Genomic DNA, 17,982 nt, shown 5'->3' with positions numbered 1-17,982 from the left:
AAAGAATATTATAGAAGCTATATGGGAAGGCTCTCTTCATCATGGCTCTCTTCATGGGCTGGGTGGGGCCAGAGACACGAGGGGCAGTGGTGGCAGCCCAAAAGGGGCCAGAGAAGCAAGGGGTGGCGGCGGCAGCCCAAGAGGGACAGAGACGCGAGGGGCGGCAGCCCAGAAGAGGCTGAAGTAGTGTTACTTAACCACTGGTTTGCTGCTGCTGGAGGGTCACACGACGCTATTGTCAATAATGGATGTGGATCGTGAGTGGGTCTCCACTCAGATGATCGTGTTCGTTACACCTCTCCACCCTGATAATTGTGCTTAGTGTGGCCACAAGTGTCTCAACACCAGAAAGGTTGAGAAGATAGAGGTTTGAGGAGCTCCAGCATCTTGTGAGAGGCTAACCCCTTGAGTAACAGCAGCCGGTGAGGGGTTATAGGCTGAAGTAGCAGGAGCCTTGGAGGGACTAGAAGCTTGATAGGAAAAGCCAAGAGGCTTAAGTGGTGGCAGCCTGTCACTTAGTAAAAGAAGAGCATCCTTTGACAAACTCGGAAAAGCTCTGAGAAAGGATACAGACCTTTAGAGAAAAAGCATAAAGCAGAGCCATTAAGCACTTGCTTTGGTCTCAGTGATTCTAAACAGCACCACAGAGACTGAAGATACAGTGATAACTACAGTGTTCACGCCATTTAGGTAACACTGCTTGGCACTGCAGCTCTAGAGGGCAGAAGCAGGTCATTGAGGGTCAGTCAGTGGCAGGGTAGCACTTTAACTGTTTCACCACACGCAATTACCTTAATCTACATGATGAAGTAGCAATTTCTGCACACACAGCATCTAAATACAAATAACGCACAGAAAAATGTCCATTCTGGGTGATGCTTGCTAGAATTACAAGGTGAGGTGGCTTTTATTTGCAGATTATGTATTAATGTATGATGTTATTTTTCTACTTCTGATATACAGTACATATCCTAACTAATAGGGCTCTCCATAGATAATTTATTGCGTTTAATACAGTATCACAAGAAGATTTAAGTGTGCAGCCAACAGCACCTACTAATCACACACTGGCTATACATTAAATAAACTGTGGCTGTGTCTATAGTTCCACTATTTTCTATTAACTTCACTTTTTACTAAAGTGAAAAACATCGGGCCAAGAGCACTTGTACATATTTAACACTATACAGTACAGCAAACTACTAAACCATACAGCACTGACAAATTGGAAGAGGAATAGAAGAGGAAACTACTTGTGCAAAACACTATCAATGTTGAACATGCCAAACTGTTATGGTTCCATAATGATACACCCTCAGAAACCGGTTAACTTTAAGTATCCATTATGCCTTGGGGCATAAACACAAGGGTCAGAGTTCAAATTCAAATATCTGGATGAGCTATGGCAGGGGAAAAAGGGTGAACTTGATTTGTGTCTCCATGTTAGTTAGTCAGTCAGTCATTGTCTAACCCGCTATATCCTAACACAGGGTCACGGGGGTCTGCTGGAGCCAATCCCAGCCAACACAGGGCGCAAGGCAGGAACAAATCCCGGGCAGGGCACACACACCCACACACCAAGCAGCACACTAGGGACAATTTAGGATCACCAATTCACCTAACCTGCATGTCTTTGGACTGTGGGAGGAAACCGGAGCACCCGGAGGAAACCCACGCAGACACGGGGAGAACATGCAAACTCCACTCAGGGAGGACCCTAGAAGTGAACCCAGGTCTCCTCTAACTGCGAGGCAGCAGTGCTACCACTGCACCACCATGCCACCCCGTCTCCATGTTATTAAACTCCCAATGCAGAATTCTTAAAACACCACCTCACTTTCAGGTAAGGAAGGCAGAGGTTTCAAGTTATGATGGTTGTACTCACTACATGAGACAATTAAGGACCTGAAACAAAACTTTGATGCCAATTTAATTTTCCAAGAGTCAAAAATGCAATTGTGAACCAGTAGAGGGCAGTGGCACCCTAATAAGCATGAGGCTTCAGCAAGGCTTTATACTCTTACCCTTTTTTAAACAACTAATCAAACTCAAGTAGGACAGAAGAATAAAATTCTCCCTATCCCATGTTTAATCTGGTAGGAAACTGGTAACCAGACTACATGACATCACCATATTAACCTACTTTCAGATTTCTCCCACCCTGGTGTTTGTTTCAATAACTCCTCTACACCCCCTAAATGCTCACCCTCAAATCAAAGACGTTATGGATGGCTTACCTTAACCTGGAAAGGGTTTATGGAGGCGTTGGTGCTACAGTTGAGAGGGCCTTGTGTGATGATCTCTACAGGATACAACAGATGGTGACTGTGCAGCTTAACTGGGCAGTTCACCTTCAGAATGGTGTGGCTTATTAGGCTTGGACCTTTGTTGGTCATCTAGGAGAGAAAGAAAGTCATATGCAGTAATTAATGGTGGAAACGTGTAATCTTACAGTGTGAACAGGAGAATTCAAAATGCAGCTTCCTTTTTTGGGGAAGATTCCTGGTTTTGCTACCCATGTATAACTCTTGTTTATCTGCCATCTTATAGGGACCATAGACATCCATGCATGTCTACCGATCTCATCTGCTCTGGTGGACATTCAACTGATAATAGTATTAGTAGTCCTTAATCCTGAAACTTTAAACTTTTCTTTTCTCCTTATGGAGACCAACTGCATACTTACATACCTCCCTACCACCGCTCCACTATGGACATTTAACAGACTAAACACTTCACCCTGGACCACTACCTTACCCTAACCCTGCTCCTTATCTTGACCTATACGTACAAAGCCTGTAATAAACATTCACCTTCTCTCTACTCCCATACGTTGGACCTATGAGATACTCTCATCTCCTCTCCCTAGTGAACCTTTAATTGACTATAAACCTCACCCCGGACCATTTACCTTCTTCATACACACAGGAACTATACACACATACCTATTTGCTCCCTCACTCTGCCAAAATATAAAGCCCATATCCATTATATTTATCCCCACTGCCACATACTTAACAATATACCTTATTACCCCTTCACTCTTAATTGCTTCTTCACCAAACTAAACTGCAATTTTCCCTACATACAGACTCATTTCTATCCAACTCAGTCCTCAAACCATCTTTCAGCGATTCCTTCTAGATCCTCACCTAACTGTGGCCTACATTGATCTTCCCAAACCCCCTCTTTCTCAGCCCTGCTCCCTAAATCCACACACACACTAACATCCATCTGCTTCACTACTATAACTCTCTCTCCCATATCAAAGCGTTGGCGCTCACCTCATACACATGCTGGACCAATGGCCCTATGTCCTGTTCCATCTCGGGATTCTTGGTTGCTTTCCAGTTGACCAGAGGGAAAACTACATTTTCTGGGTGTGATGCTCTGGGGTTGGACCAAAAACAAACCATCAATGAAGTATGGATTAACCTCTGCTTTAATCAGAGTTAATAAAAAGTTCAGAGACAAAGCCTTGTTCCACTTGGAAATCTCAATTTATGAAATCAAAGATTTCGCTTCAGCAAATTAATTCTCTGGGTCTGTTTTTTTTGAACACGCTTACCCCAAGAATGAGACTGCAGCCGACACAGCCACGTCAAGTGTATAGTGGACCAGTTCGCTTCTTGAATTGTTCTCATTCTTACTGTTGAGGAACAAGAAGAAAAATGAAAAGGTTGGAAGGACAGGAGAAGCAATTGTGTGGCATTTTTCTAGAAAGTGGGTTGTAATCAGAATTTCACACACCCTCATCTACAAGTGCCACTAAGAAGAAGTGGAACATGATCTCCTCCCTTGAGAGGTCCTTCCCACCAAACCAATACGATGGAAACTTTCAGAGTCACTATGTGTGATGTTAAACTCATTGGCATTTCTACATTAAAGGGAAGTGGGGCACAGTCCACCAGATGTCGTGCAACAGAAGGAATAAGCTTCCCTTGGGAATTGAACTTAATAAAATGTTGGCAACAACCCTTAAATATGTCGTCTTAAGGTTTCCATCATATGTCATTGTAAACGGAGAACAAATCGAGCTTTTTCTAGTACGTGAAACTGACTTTGTGCTTGTGCTACCATCCTGTTTCTAGCTATGCAGCTATCTCAGCTGGTCCTGCAGTGTACCCCAGTTTCTTCTTGGCTATGTGTGCACACTTGTGCAACCTGAACTTCCCTGTAGAATGACATGGCTAGAAGGCTAGAGACCCTTCATCTTTAAGAGATTTTCCTATGCAATACAAGTCATTGATGAGGCAAGAAAAGTCCAGTGCCATTTGCTCCCTTAAAAGGGAGCCGAAAACAGAAAAAGAAAGCAGATGGATATCAGGAACACATTGAGCCCAAGACACGACTCTGATCAGAATGGGGCTGAGCAGCATCTTGATCTTCATCCACCTGCTGAGGATCTCCACCTGACTGCACTAGACTTAAAAGCCACTAAGAAAAATGTTTATGTGCTTACTTCATTTCATGGAAAATTTCAAAGAGTCAGAGTGTCCAGCTATGAAAGGAACAGGTAGGCAGAAAATAGATTTTTAAATTGTTTGCCAGCCTCGTGCTGTTCAGAAAATTCCTGGACACATGATGGATAGCACTGCTACTGGACAGCCCAGAGTCTTCAGTTCAAGTCATACAGCACGTGTAGTCTTTTCTATCCATGTTATTGTGGCTTGTCCTTCATGGACGTTCATTTCTTGGTGTTGCCATTTCAGTGTAGGCAGCTTTAGAGCCAATTGATTTTCCTCTGTAACGGGTGGTTGTGTGGCTATTATTTTATTTATTGTTTAAATATATGTTGCTATACTTGGTTAGAAAATGATGTCAGAGGGTATCACAATGATCTGATGCAAGCTCAGACTGACCACGCACCACCATTCCTTTGGTTGGTGGATTTTGGTGCAACGAGAAAGGTGCATAAACTTGTACTTCTGCTTTATCATTAGCTAAACAGAGACAAACATGATTAGTTAATCAAGTTAACTCTAACAGAGAGGTCTGCATGTATAATGAATAATTCTGGTATTTCAATCTCCCACCCCACTAGGACTGTCATGCCAAACATACTGTATCACTGGTCACTCCTAACACTTTGTTCTCTTCATCTGTTATATCAATTGGAAAGGTAATCAGGTTCTGCTAGATCTGCACCATAAACAGCTATAGCCAGATCTCCTTCTGGGAGCTGGAACCTGGAAGAAAGTTCACAAGAAACGCCACACTGAGAAGCCCCTATTTTCTACAGCGAGTTAATGCAGACACCTGAATTCTCCACAAAGTACTCCAATTCTCCAAACCCCAACAGTGCCCAGGCAACTCCTACCTGCGGATCTGAAACTCAAACTGCACCGTCCTCTTCTTGTCCTTCAAATGTGGAACTTTAAAGCGGAGACCACCCCATAGCTGAGGAGAGAATGGGATGAGGACTGTTATAAGAGTTCATCACAGCTACACTAAAAAAAGGCTGTTAAAGACCTGAACCACATTCCCATCTTCATCTTGCTCCTTATACCAAAGGTGCTTTTAAGACGGGGGACAATTCCTTTCACATACATCTATAGGTTAAGTGATCCACTCAAGTTCACACACATTAACATCTTGACCATCCATTTTGGTCACTGCCCTATTACATTTCACCTCAGTCCCAAAGACTAATGTGTTGCACTGAAAAAACAAACAGGATGCTTACGCTGGTCTTGGACTTCATTGGGTTGCCCAAATCACAGATGACTACTCTGGTCTGATTCTCCATCTCGTAGCTACAGGTCAGTTCAGAGAGAGACTGAAAAAAAGAAGAAAAACAATACTGAACATTTATACTTCCTTAGGTCACCACTATGGACAGTTAGTCCTATTTAGTGTCTTTCACACACAGCTCTTTGACAAGACATGACATTTGTGCTTCAAAAATGAGTAGAAACTTCTTCCTAAGCAGGCTTACCGCCTTGCGTGAGTGTAGAAGTGTTTGGGAGACTTGGCTGTTCCACATTTAATTCTTGTGTTGGAAAACAGCCGAGTCTCACACTGAAACACGATCAGATCACCCTTCGGAACATTGAACTGCACTGGATGTATGTGACCCTGATATTCCCTAACCCTTCCAAGTGTAATGCCTCGACCAGTTGGCCACACAGCCTTAAGCCAAACGGGCAGCAGGATGCACTCTTGCAGTCAAACACCAAGGAGGTCAAGACCACTTTGATGATAAATAGAGCATCTCTGAAATCCTTAACATCAACAAAAAGTTCACGTTACACCCTTAAAAAGATCCTCCCTTTTGTTGGCAATTAGAGCGTTACTTGCCTCATTGTTGCGTACAATCCCAATGTATTCAGACTCTGGAGGTGGGACCACATACAGCTCAGCTTCATAAGCACCACCTTCACCTTCATTGCGGGCGTTGAAAGTCAAAGTCAAGGAATTGTCATCACCAAGGTACACCTCTTTACGGTCCCTGCAAAACAGAGAAGGAAGAGTCAGAATGGAATACACTGGAAAGGGGACTGAAAAGCTGAGGCAGCAATGACAGGTGGACCACCAGCAGCACTGCACACTTGACAGGGTGGAGACAGAGCAGCAGCAGCAGCTGCAGGACTAAACACTTTTCTTCTTGTGTCAATGGAATGAATTTCACCGGAAGCAAAACAATTTGTTTCACAATTTTGGTTTTCTGGAGTATAATACCAAGTTTCACTGCAAATTCAATCTGAGGTGAAACACTATGTTTCAATCATCGTTAAATGTGTGCCATGCATGACTTTAAGGGCAAGCATGGGGTAAGGCCTGTAAGTAGCCTTTAACCATCTCAGAAATACCCAGTACATCTCTTACTGTTTTTGAACTTTGTGAAGAGTGATGTATGCAACAACTGGTTAGGTAGCTTCTAGGGACTTGTCCATTGCTCTTTGGGATTCACTAGGTCTTCAAGGACATCTTCTCAATCTGGGTTATGTTATGGGATGAACTGGTTAACTGCTGTTCAAGAATTCAGATTGGACTTACAAACAGGATATGGAACACATGAGTTTAATACATTTAAGGTATGTTTTGGGGGTGCACCAAATTAAGAACATTCTGGACCAAAATCTTTGCATGCCTATCAGACAGCCTTGGTGTCACAATCAGGCCTAATCCACTAACAGCTGTGTTTGGTGGACTCCCTTATGGGCTTAAAGTGGAGAAGGACAAACAAACTGTAATTGACTTTACTTCACTAGTAGCACATAAACTTATCTCGCTCAACTGGAAGAATCTTAGCCCACCTCTTTTAAATCAGTGGGTAACTGATGTTATATACTATTTGAAATTGGGAAAAAAAATCAAATTCTCACTTAGAGGATCTGTTTAAAACTTTTTTAAAACCTGGCAGGATCTAATCAATAACATTTTAGAATAAGCATTTATATTAGGGCACAAGATTCTCTTCCCTCTTTTCTACTCTTGAACGTTTACTCTGGCTGTTGGCCTTCCTCTCCTTCTCTTGGGTGGGAGTTGAATTGAATTTAGTTTTGTTAGGCTTGACTTTATTATATGGAATGTTACTTGCTTTTAATAAATTCAATAAAAAAAAATACCATTAAGGAGTAAATAAGTAATACGTAGCGTTGAATGACGACCTTGGACCCCAAGTAATAGACTGAAGGATTCATGTGCCAATCAAGTGCCCATTACCTGTTAGGTGTTAGCATGTGGTGAGGCTCACAGAGTCATTTTGAGACACCATCCTTAACGTGTACCTGTCTTGTACTGTTTTATGGACCAGTAAAGGATGACCTGTAGACCACCTAACTTGTTCTTGAAAAATGTGCCTACATTGCTCAAGCAGTCAGCAAGTCTCCAGTGACGTCCCTTCAACTTAGGAGTAATATGGAATGAGGACTCTGAACCTTTCAGTGGATTATCAAAAGTCCATTCTTAAGATATTCATTTGGTGGAAAAGATCTCCAGATTCTGGACCGGCTAAGAGAAAACACACCAATGTCTGGAGAACATCTAACAATTGTATAACATAAGGTGCACAGCTTCATGTTCCATGTTCTCATACACTTCATAATATGCTTGTCATGTCTTGTGTGTTCTTCACTGGGTTGTGGGGAGTTCCTAGGCACATAGCTGACATATGTGACAAAGGTTAGGACAAATCTAACCTTTGGCAGGGAGTTTTTAATTCTGCTCATAGGTTAGATAGATCCCAAAGGCCTTGCAGAGCAATTAGTGCCGCTACCTCAAGGATGTACCTTTTTGGGTTTTCATATTCTTACCTGTCTGCATGAGTTCTTCTTTCAGTTCTCCAAAGACCTATGAATTTGGTCAGCTGTTAACTCCAACATGGCCCAGCGTGAGTGTGTGCCCTGAGATCACCTGGCGCCTTTCCCAGGCTTGTTTCCTGTCTTGTACTCCCTGCTGTCATGATGGGCTCGGGGTCTCCCATAACACTGCATTTGACTAACTGTTCTAGAATGTTGTGTGTTACGACTTGTCTTAAGTTCACTGGTTGTGCTCCCATAGGCTATAGAATGCAAGTCTGTAGTTTTGTAGGAGTTATTCTGCAGTAATACCACTTAACACATGCCAACAAGCTCTCCAATGCTGACATCTGTTGATCTTTAGGTCCCGAGTATGGAGTGATTTTAAAGTTTGTGGTGAAACTGGAGTTTGGAGGCTCACAGAAGACAATCTAGAGAGATAATAAAAGTCAAAACATGGCAGGGGACACAAACCCTTTGGCCAGTGTTAAAGAAAATTGACAGAGCAGAGTAGTCCCTTCCTGTCAAACTTTCTCAGTGCCCCAAATGTTTCCAGAAACAGCTAGTAGAGCCATGTGTTCAAACCTCCACCCACCCTCTCGGCACCCACGCTCTCCAAGGAGATGGGTAAGTGATTCCATACAACCACGGTCCTCAGTCAAAGGAAGTAAGTATTTGGAACCGCACCCCTCTGGCATGTAGGCAGAAGCGTGGATGCAGTGAGTCATCGGCGTGCTGTTGGCAGGGTAGGAGGATACAGTTTAGCCAAGTTTACAAATGCCAACCATGCAGGAAAGCGTGACATCCAGGGAATTCTGACAGAACTGCGGCGGCACCACCCCAAAAGGGCCTAAACTTTTTTAGCTTTTCTCTAAAAAGTAACTTTCAGCTGTGCAGATGGCGCCAAGAGACTAGGGATCTATATGCGAGAATGGCAAAATTCCTCATGAATGAGTAAAGGCCAGATTTACAGTACATCTTCACTGAAGACATGGACCAGACATTCAAAGTGTCCAGTTAGAGCAAACACATTAGCACATGCTAGGATCTCTCCATGGATTCAGCTTCAATCATCACTACACACAAGGTCTTCACAAACTGTGGTATCCTAGGCCAGAGCAGAGAAATGAACGTCAACTTATTTCATTACACTTCGCATGATGCCATCTGTCACTTATGAAGGAACATCATTAGTGGAGTTCCGTGGTGACACTTAACACAGAGAGGGGAAGAAACAAAAAGCAAGACATCCTGCTCAGTATGACTAATGAATGTAGAACCCCAAATTGAAGACACATCAGGCACAATGGTCTTCACTTTGTTTTCACGTGTGTGTGGGATTTCTTCTATTTAAAACATCTTTCTATGCTCTGGTCATGGAGTCTTTTAGTTTGATATCTGGTGCTGCTGACATTTCAAGCATCTCTGGACTCCTGCTTAGAGGATATTGAATTTATGGGGTTGTTGCTCTTCAGCAGCTGTTTTTTGACCATGTAAATGAAAACCATTAACTTTTTTTTTTCTTTCTTTAGGAGTTTGTTTGGGACAGTATCCTCAGGGTACTATTAAAAGATTATGGGACACACACTTCAAATGCGGTTTAGAGATCGACAGGGGACAATTTCTCTGCAGACCTGATTAAAGATGTGTGTTCATTTTGCAGTTTATAAATGCATTTTTCCTGCGGTGGGCTTGCGCCCTGCCCGCGGTTTGTTCCTGCTTTGCACCCTGTGCTGTCTGGGATTGGCTCCAGCAGACCCCCATGACTCTGTGTTAGGATATACTGGGTTGGAGAATGGCTGACTGAGTAAATGCATTTTTCAGAATGTCATTAGGGGACTGTGAGTGATACTCCTGTATGGTATTACTGCTCTTTAGGGGTCAGTCTGACACTACCGTCATTAGATACCCACTAACCTAATATGGGACACACATTCCCGTCTCTCTTTAGGAGTTTTGGACAATTCTGGGATTTTTTTTTGGGTATCTCCTCTTATACTGTACTTTTCTATTGCTCTTTGGATGTCTATTTGGAACCACATTCTTAGGCCAGGTTTATACTTCACGCGACACGACGCGTGCACCAGTGGACGCTACTGCTACGCAAGTGTTGTATGGTTTATACTCTGGAAGATTTCACCAGGTGGCAGTGTGAGATATCATCACGGTGAGTAAATGTTCAGCTTCTCTGTGTTGTGAATTGCCAGCAGGGATGCGCCCATTCCAGCAAGCATTGGGCACGAGGCAGAAACAAAATCTGTGGACGGGGCATCAGCTCATCTGAAGCTGAACACAAGCACAAGCGCACACACACACACACACATTTTAACCAAATCCCCAAACCTTCTTGTTTTTGGAAGGAACCTGGAGCACAATGTGGAAACCCACCAGGAAAACATGCAAACTCCAGGTAGAGAACACCAGGGACGTGACTCCACGAGAGGCAGCAGTGCTATTGCTCCGCCACCGTGCTGCTCACATATGCGTAATTAACGGTATTCATTATTTAAACAAAGTTAATGATTTATCTGTACAATGTAACATACATACTTTAATACATTTCATCATGAAAGTGATATCAAGTATAAATCTAAGGATTCTAAATGTCCAGAGTGCTGGGATATCATAAATGTAACGTGTTTTGTGTGGCAATCGCTGCCTGCTGCTGCTGTCAGTTCAGGAGGAAGCCCCAGAAACATGTAACAATTAACAACTGGCTTGGTTTTAAGAGGACATTTACAACAGTAAAGTGGACATTGAGATTAAAGCTGAAATATCCACTTTAATCACAAAAATACACCTTTTCACTGTGTCCTTAATTTTTTCTCATTAACTCAAATACGCTGCCATACATTCTGATGCTGTTGTGAAGGTGCAAAAAACAAATAAATAAATAAATAAAAGATGGCACAGAAGATGGAATGTGAGACTTTTAAAATGTATTAAGTCATTACATTGGGGAATATGCGGCGCTTGAATATAAAAGCTCCACGAATGCATCTGTATGTCGTCATTTTGCTTCACCACATCGAACCATTCATCAAAGATCAAAGTGCGCACATCGATCCTGTAGGATCCACAAAGCGGCTTTCTGTCACATGTAGATAGTAAACAGAAACTCTGACGACACGTTCCAGCTTTATCACACTGCACCCCCAGACTTTTTTCTGAGACTGCAACTCGCTCACACGTAGTGTTAATTTCTGAGGACGTACTCGGAGGACACATAAAATGAACGCTGGACAGCCATGATGCGTGTACATACGCGCTCTGAGCGTGAAGTATAAACGAGCCCTTAGACACCTACTAAAATAATGTGACACGTCTTCCTGTTCCTGGCAGTGGTATTCTAACGTCCGCTAAGGTAGACACACCACAAAGCCCATAACTGAGCAGTGAGATGCACAAGTTCTACCTTCTTTAGGGCCGTGTCCCTAAAAGATGTGCTAACATAATATGTAATTTATTGCTATTACGGAGTCGGTTTTGGACCATATCCTTTGATTTTTGTTAGTTCTTAATGCTCTTTACAAGTTAGTATTTGACCTTTTCCTTGAAGGCATTTAAACAAGAAATACAATGCAATTTCTATTGCTGTTTAGAGGTCTGTTGAGACAATGTCCCCAGAGACTTCCAAATGGGGTGCGGTATACAGGAAACTGCTAATCTGTAGGAGTCAATTCAGAATCATATCCTTAACAACTTCATAACAGAATTTTTTTTTTTAAGGAGTCCATTTTGGATGGTGTCACCAGAATCTGCTAATATGTCAGTCATGTTTCTATTGCTGTTTAAGTGTCAGTTTTTGATGACGCCTCTTGACACTTGGTACAAAGACCTTAGTCTTCTGTCATTTATGATATAGTTTAGAAAAATGCCAGAGGAGACTGGATAGGAAAAAATGCACAATCGGTCATGCGTATCTTCCTAGTGGGAATCCTAACACCAATTGTTTGTTAGAACTTAAGGGTAAATATAAATGTGGGCCTCTTTAGAGATTCTGGTGGGTCATGACCCCGGACAACAGGTAACAGGCAATAACTTTGTAATATCCACTGAACTGGTCACTGCTCCTAACTGGGTGGTCTACCAAGAAGCTCCTAGAGGTTTATTAGCATTTTGCATCTCACCAGTAGCTAACTCATTAGGGGACACTATTGAGAAGACCGGACGGTGTGCGTTATTACTATAGCTTCTATACCTAACTAAATGAACTCAGATTTTTAAAATTATTTCTACCAATCTTGCAAATATCTTCTATAAGGTAGCAGAATTAAAACATCTACAGTATACTGGCTTAACTGCAAGGACAACCCCACCCTCATGTGGCCATTCAATAGCAGTTCAGTGACAAGGTTCTAAAAGTCAAGGGTAGACAGTGGAAAGCAGACTTACCCATGAACTGCCAGCTTGAGATCTGGGACGCAGATGTTATCCTCACCACAATCGAGCAGAATCTGAACCTGGAATCAATCAGAAGGAAAAGGGAAAAAAAATAAGCAGGAGGAGTAGAAACCAAAAGAAAACAATGTGACAAGCAGCACAAAGAAAGAGGGGGCACTGGCAGTACAAGTGGGATGTGATGTGGGAGAGCTCAGGGCTTATAGTACATTAGTTAAGGAGAAGGGGTGCTGCTAGGTCAATAGGATATGGGTTGTGAAGATGCCAATCTCAGAAAAGAAAAAAAAAGAAAAGAAAATTGGAAATGGGGGGCATCTCATAGGGATGGGTGTGCACTTAATAGGCCTGAACTGTTGAGCTGGAGTGGGATAGCATCTCGCTTGAGGGGACTGACAGACACATCAAAGCAAATAAGGGAGTGGTGTGATGGAAAAATTAGCAGGGCCGGTTGTTGCTTTGCACTGCCCACAAACTTTGATGAGATATACCAGCACACAAAATGTGAAGCCGTCATGTCCCCAAGCAAACCAGCCACTAATTAAAGGCCACTAGGTAGATATCAATCAATCATTGCTGGATGACTGAAGGACAGGGCAGGGAAAGGCAAGGCAAGGCAAAGAGGTGAAGTAGAGGGGTGTTCTGAATTAGCTTATGAAAAAACAAACCATTTATTTGAAACTTGGATTCTTTTCAGCTTACCACAGTTCCAAGGAGGCAGATTTGAAGTTTTAGGACAACCCTTATACTGTATATCATCATCATCATCCAAATGGCTCAATGACCATCCTCAATGAATGATGATGCTGTTCCCACATAAGCAAACCTAATGAAGCTGCAATGCAGTTCATTTGTAGTCAGCCAATGAAAAGCTCCGGTGGACTAGGGGGTTTGTTAAGATTACCCACCATAGTGGGACACGGCAGTTCAAAAAGAAATCAGATTTATTTAAAGTGCTAAATCACCATGCAGTATGGTCCCAACACACTGTACAAATTAGAAGAATACATAAGACATGATAGAACAAATTAAATCATTAATGTTAAATGAATAATAGCTAATAAAATTGGAATAAAATAACATTAAAAGTTCAGGTATGTCAACAAAGGAAAAAATATAATAGGGAATATTTCAAGGATGGACCTGACTGCATTCCAAGGCACATTGTAAGGTGGCTTTTAAGTCTTGATTTAAAAGTCTCAAATCGAGTGGGCTTCTCTTATACTGTACATAATGGCAGGCCATTCCAAAGAAGGTGCATGAGAGGCAATTGCTCTTTGAACGACTGATTTCTTTTTTAAATGAGGGAATGACCAAAAAACCAGCATTAAGAGAGTGAAGAGGACATCCCGGAGTGCATGGTGTAATTAGCTCAGCTAAGTAAGGAGGTGCAACTCCATGCAAGGTGTTATATGTTGGAAGAAGAACTTTAAAAATTGTCTCTTGCTTGTACTGGTAACCAGTGAAGGGAAGCTAGGACAGGTGTTACGTACTCAAATTTTTTCGTTTTTGTCAAGATTCTAGCTGCAAGAGGTCTAGTGGCACCACTAGGAAGACTGGAGGAAAGGGCATTACAATAATCAAGTCAAGAAAACAAAATTCATGTGTCGATGTTTCAGCATCACACAGAGATAGAATAGACAGGGTTCTTAAAATATTACCAAGATGAATAAAATGCCTTGATACGAGACTGAAGTGTAAGATGATTATCGAAAATTACTGTGTAGAACAGACTACCCAGTTGTTCATGAGGTGTTTGCAGATATGCAGGGTCCATTTCTGTTAGGATGCTAATGTGTTTGTTAATACCTTTTCCACCTCTCTTGAAGCCATCGCTGTCACATAAGCTTTGCTGAGATGGGCAGCCTGACTAAAAGTGATAGCAACTTAATGCAAAACATGGCGCCTGACTCCGCAGATCTGTGTCCATACTGAAGATCTCATTTTAAAATAATCCACTATTAATTCCCTTCATACTTTTAAACACATCAAATCATGTCACCTGTTAACCTTTTCCAGTTTTAGACCGCTAAGAATTAACATCTTCAGTCTTTCCTCATAGCTCTTACCAGTGACTCTTTGAGACTTCCTCTAGTGCTTCTATGTCTTTTTTGTAACATGGACACCAGATGAAGCCTCACTAGTGCATTATAGCATTAAGCATAACCTCCCATGATGCACAGCATCTTCACAAAGTATTCAGAGTGCTTCACTTTTTACACATTTTCAGCCTTGTACTAAAATTGCTTAAATATATTTCTTCCCCTACATCAAGCAACACTCACTTCTCCAGAATGACAACACGAAAACAGGATTTTAGAGAATTCTTGTAAATTTAAAAGAAAAAAGTGAAATATTACATTGACGCAAGTGTTCAGACCCTTTATTCGGTACTTGGCCGAAGCCCCTTTGGTAGCGATTCCAACCTGGAATCTTCTTGGAATTGACTCAACAAGCTATGTACACCTGGATTTGGGTGTTTTCTGCCATTCTTCTCAGCAGGTCCTCTCAAGCTCTGTCAGATTGGATGGAGATCCATCAGTGGACAGCCATTTTCAGGTCTCTCCAGAGATGTTCAATTGGGTTCAACTCCAGGCTCTACCTGGGTCATTCCCAGAATTGTCTCTAAGCCTCTCTAGTTTTGTTGTTGCTTTGTGCTTAGAGTAATTTTTCTGTTGTGAACCTTCAACCTAGCTTGTGGTCCAAAGCACTCTGGAGCAGGTTTTCAATAAAGGAAATCCTTGTATTTCGCTCCATTCTACTTTCCTTCAACTCTGATTTGTCTCCATGTTCCTGCTGCTGAAGAACATCCCCATGGTGTGATGGTGCCACCACAATGTTTCGCTATTGGAATGGTATTACAGGGGTGATGGACTGTGCCTTGTTTCCTGCAGGCATGACGGTTAGAACTGAGGCCAAGCAGATCCGTCTCTGGTTCATCAGACCGGAGTGTCTTGTTTCAGTCTCGGTGTCCTTCAGGTTCATTCTTGTTAACTCAGAGTGGGTTTTCATGTGTTGTTTGACCTATATGCCAATCAGCCCAGATCAGTGGACTGTTTCATGGGTGGTTGTTCTTCTTTAGGTTACTCCCACCTCCACACAGGTTCTCTGGAGGGGTCACCATTGGGTCTTTGTCACCTCTCTTCTCCCCTGATTGCTCAGTTTGGCCAAGTGGCCAGTTCTGAGAGGACTCATGATTATTCCAAACATCTGCCATTCAAGAAATATGGAGGCCACTGCCCACTAAGGAATGTTCAATCCTGCAGAAATATGTTGCCTTCCTCAGATCTGTGCCTCGATACAAGCCTGTCTCCAATCTCCGGAAGCAACACCTTCAACATCAAGGCTTTGCTCAACTGTGGGACCTCCCAAGCACAGGCTTGTGCCTTTTCCAATCATGTCCAGTCAATTGAACTGACCACAGGTGGACACCAAACAAGGTGTAGAAACCCCTCCATGGTGATCAACAGAATGGGGGGCACCTGCACCAAATTTCATACTTTATAGGAAAGGGTCTGAATACTTAGATCAATGTGATATTTTATGAAGGTAATATTTTGGGCAAAATTAAATATACACACAAATAAAACTATTGTGAAATTTGGCAATAATTAAAGAGAGAGCCTGAAATGTGAGCGTAAACGAATACATGCATCACAGAATATGTTTTTTGTGCATACAGTCGTCCCTCGCCATATCGCGATTCACCTATTGCGGCTTCACTGTAACGTGGGTTTTTTAAATACAAGTGATTGCCAGGCCCGGTCTTAGGTATTATGGAGCCCTAGGCGAAAGGGGGGTCCCCCCTGGAAGCTCTGTGAAATGCATGAAAATTAGACCAAGGAGTTGATCCGGGGCCCCCCGGACACCGGGGCCCTAGGCAGTCGCCTACTTCGCCTATGCCTAAGGCCGGGCCCGATTGGGACAAATAATGCTGAAGTATATATGACAATTGCTCACTCGGACAATTTGTTTTGGGGGCCCCAAAGAAGGCGGGGACCCTAAGCTATTGCTTGTGTAGCTTATACGTAAATCCTGCACTGGCGATTGCTCTTCTATCGCGGAAGTTATGTTCCAGACCCATCTGCAATAGGTGAAAATCCACGCTACAGAAAGACCATATAAATCATTTTTATAGTTTAAGCCTTAAAATACTCATCCCATACGCTTTAAACACATGTAAACTTATAAAACACACTTTGTTAACACATATGATATGTGGATGTCAGGCTAAGGATATGAGTAACACCTCACTATTATAAAACATTTTAACTTCACGCAAGACAAGGCAGTGAGACAGGAAAACAGCTGCTGTACAGGCTTTTAAATTATTGACACGCAGAGCAACAAGCAGCACAAAGTCCACTTCTACTTAGCGTGCATTCAGCTCCCCACCCCTTTGACAACACGAAGTGGCAGGAGCGTACTGCGCCTCCGGGGAGGGGGGGTTTGAGCGAACGTGCGTTCAGCCCTCACACACCCCCAACTCCTCCTCCTCCTTCCGAACGCGCAGAGCGACAAGCAGGCATTTTGGCAGAAGCAGCACAAAGTCCATTTCTGCTCAGCGTCAGTTCAGCTGCCCCCCTTCACAAAGCGAGTGGCAGACACATCGACGTCTGATCGCTGCGCGTAGTGTTGATCTGTGGTGTTTAAGAATGTGGAAAGTGTTGAAGAGCATAGGAAGTATTTATAAGAGCGTGGGGAATGTTAATAAGAGTGGGAAAGATTTATAAGAGAGTGGGAAGAGTTTATAAAGCCTTAAAATATATATAAATAATAAAATAAATATAGGTGGCTACTTCGCAGATTTTCACCTATCGCGGGGGGTTCTGGAACGTAACCCCCGCGATAGGTGAGGGATGACTGTATTTATTTAATTTCTAATAATTCTCCAAACATAACATAAAATGCATCTTGAATTTCAAACCGTCACTTTCACTCGTCAAAGCTGAGAGGGCGGGCTCTCATGAGTGCTGTTTTCTTATTGGTGAATCATCGGTACAACAGATTTAAACCTTCAGCCCTCAAGTGCCACTTTTACAGCAAGCACTTCAGTTGCGGGCTCCCAGTGATGAATTTGGAGTTTATAGAATTAAAGTCGCCGCTTCGTAAAGGAATTCCAGGCAATTTTTTTTCTTGCACAGCCACAATTTTCAGTGACAGGAGTCAAGTTAAGCAAAGAGCATGAGTCCACCAATCATAAAACAGTGTTCACTAGAGCCCGCCCTCTCATGCTTGACGAGTGAAAGTGACAGTTTCAATTCAAGCCATATGACATGTCGTGATTGAAGAAACATTACAAATGGAAAAACAACATCTTGACATTTATTTATTTACACTT

General features: G+C 42.6%; 1 protein-coding gene across 1 annotated transcript in view; it reads right to left on the bottom strand.

Annotated features, from left to right (window-relative positions):
- The window catches only part of itga5 (integrin, alpha 5 (fibronectin receptor, alpha polypeptide)), a 210,005-nt gene that overhangs the window by 42,305 nt on the left and 149,718 nt on the right, over nt 1–17,982 (bottom strand). The window contains exons 19-25 of the mRNA XM_028798484.2: nt 12,639–12,706; nt 6,301–6,451; nt 5,687–5,779; nt 5,321–5,400; nt 3,569–3,649; nt 3,285–3,390; nt 2,238–2,396 (exon numbers count right to left, since the gene is read on the bottom strand). Of these exons, the coding sequence (XP_028654317.1) occupies nt 2,238–2,396; nt 3,285–3,390; nt 3,569–3,649; nt 5,321–5,400; nt 5,687–5,779; nt 6,301–6,451; nt 12,639–12,706 (738 nt within the window). The remainder of the gene's footprint in view (nt 1–2,237; nt 2,397–3,284; nt 3,391–3,568; nt 3,650–5,320; nt 5,401–5,686; nt 5,780–6,300; nt 6,452–12,638; nt 12,707–17,982) is intronic.

This window comes from Erpetoichthys calabaricus, chromosome 3 (assembly GCF_900747795.2).
Source record: "Erpetoichthys calabaricus chromosome 3, fErpCal1.3, whole genome shotgun sequence".
Lineage (NCBI taxonomy): Eukaryota > Metazoa > Chordata > Cladistia > Polypteriformes > Polypteridae > Erpetoichthys > Erpetoichthys calabaricus.
The sequence above is the reverse complement of the archived record's forward strand: the minus strand, read 5'-3'. Positions and strand labels throughout refer to the sequence as shown.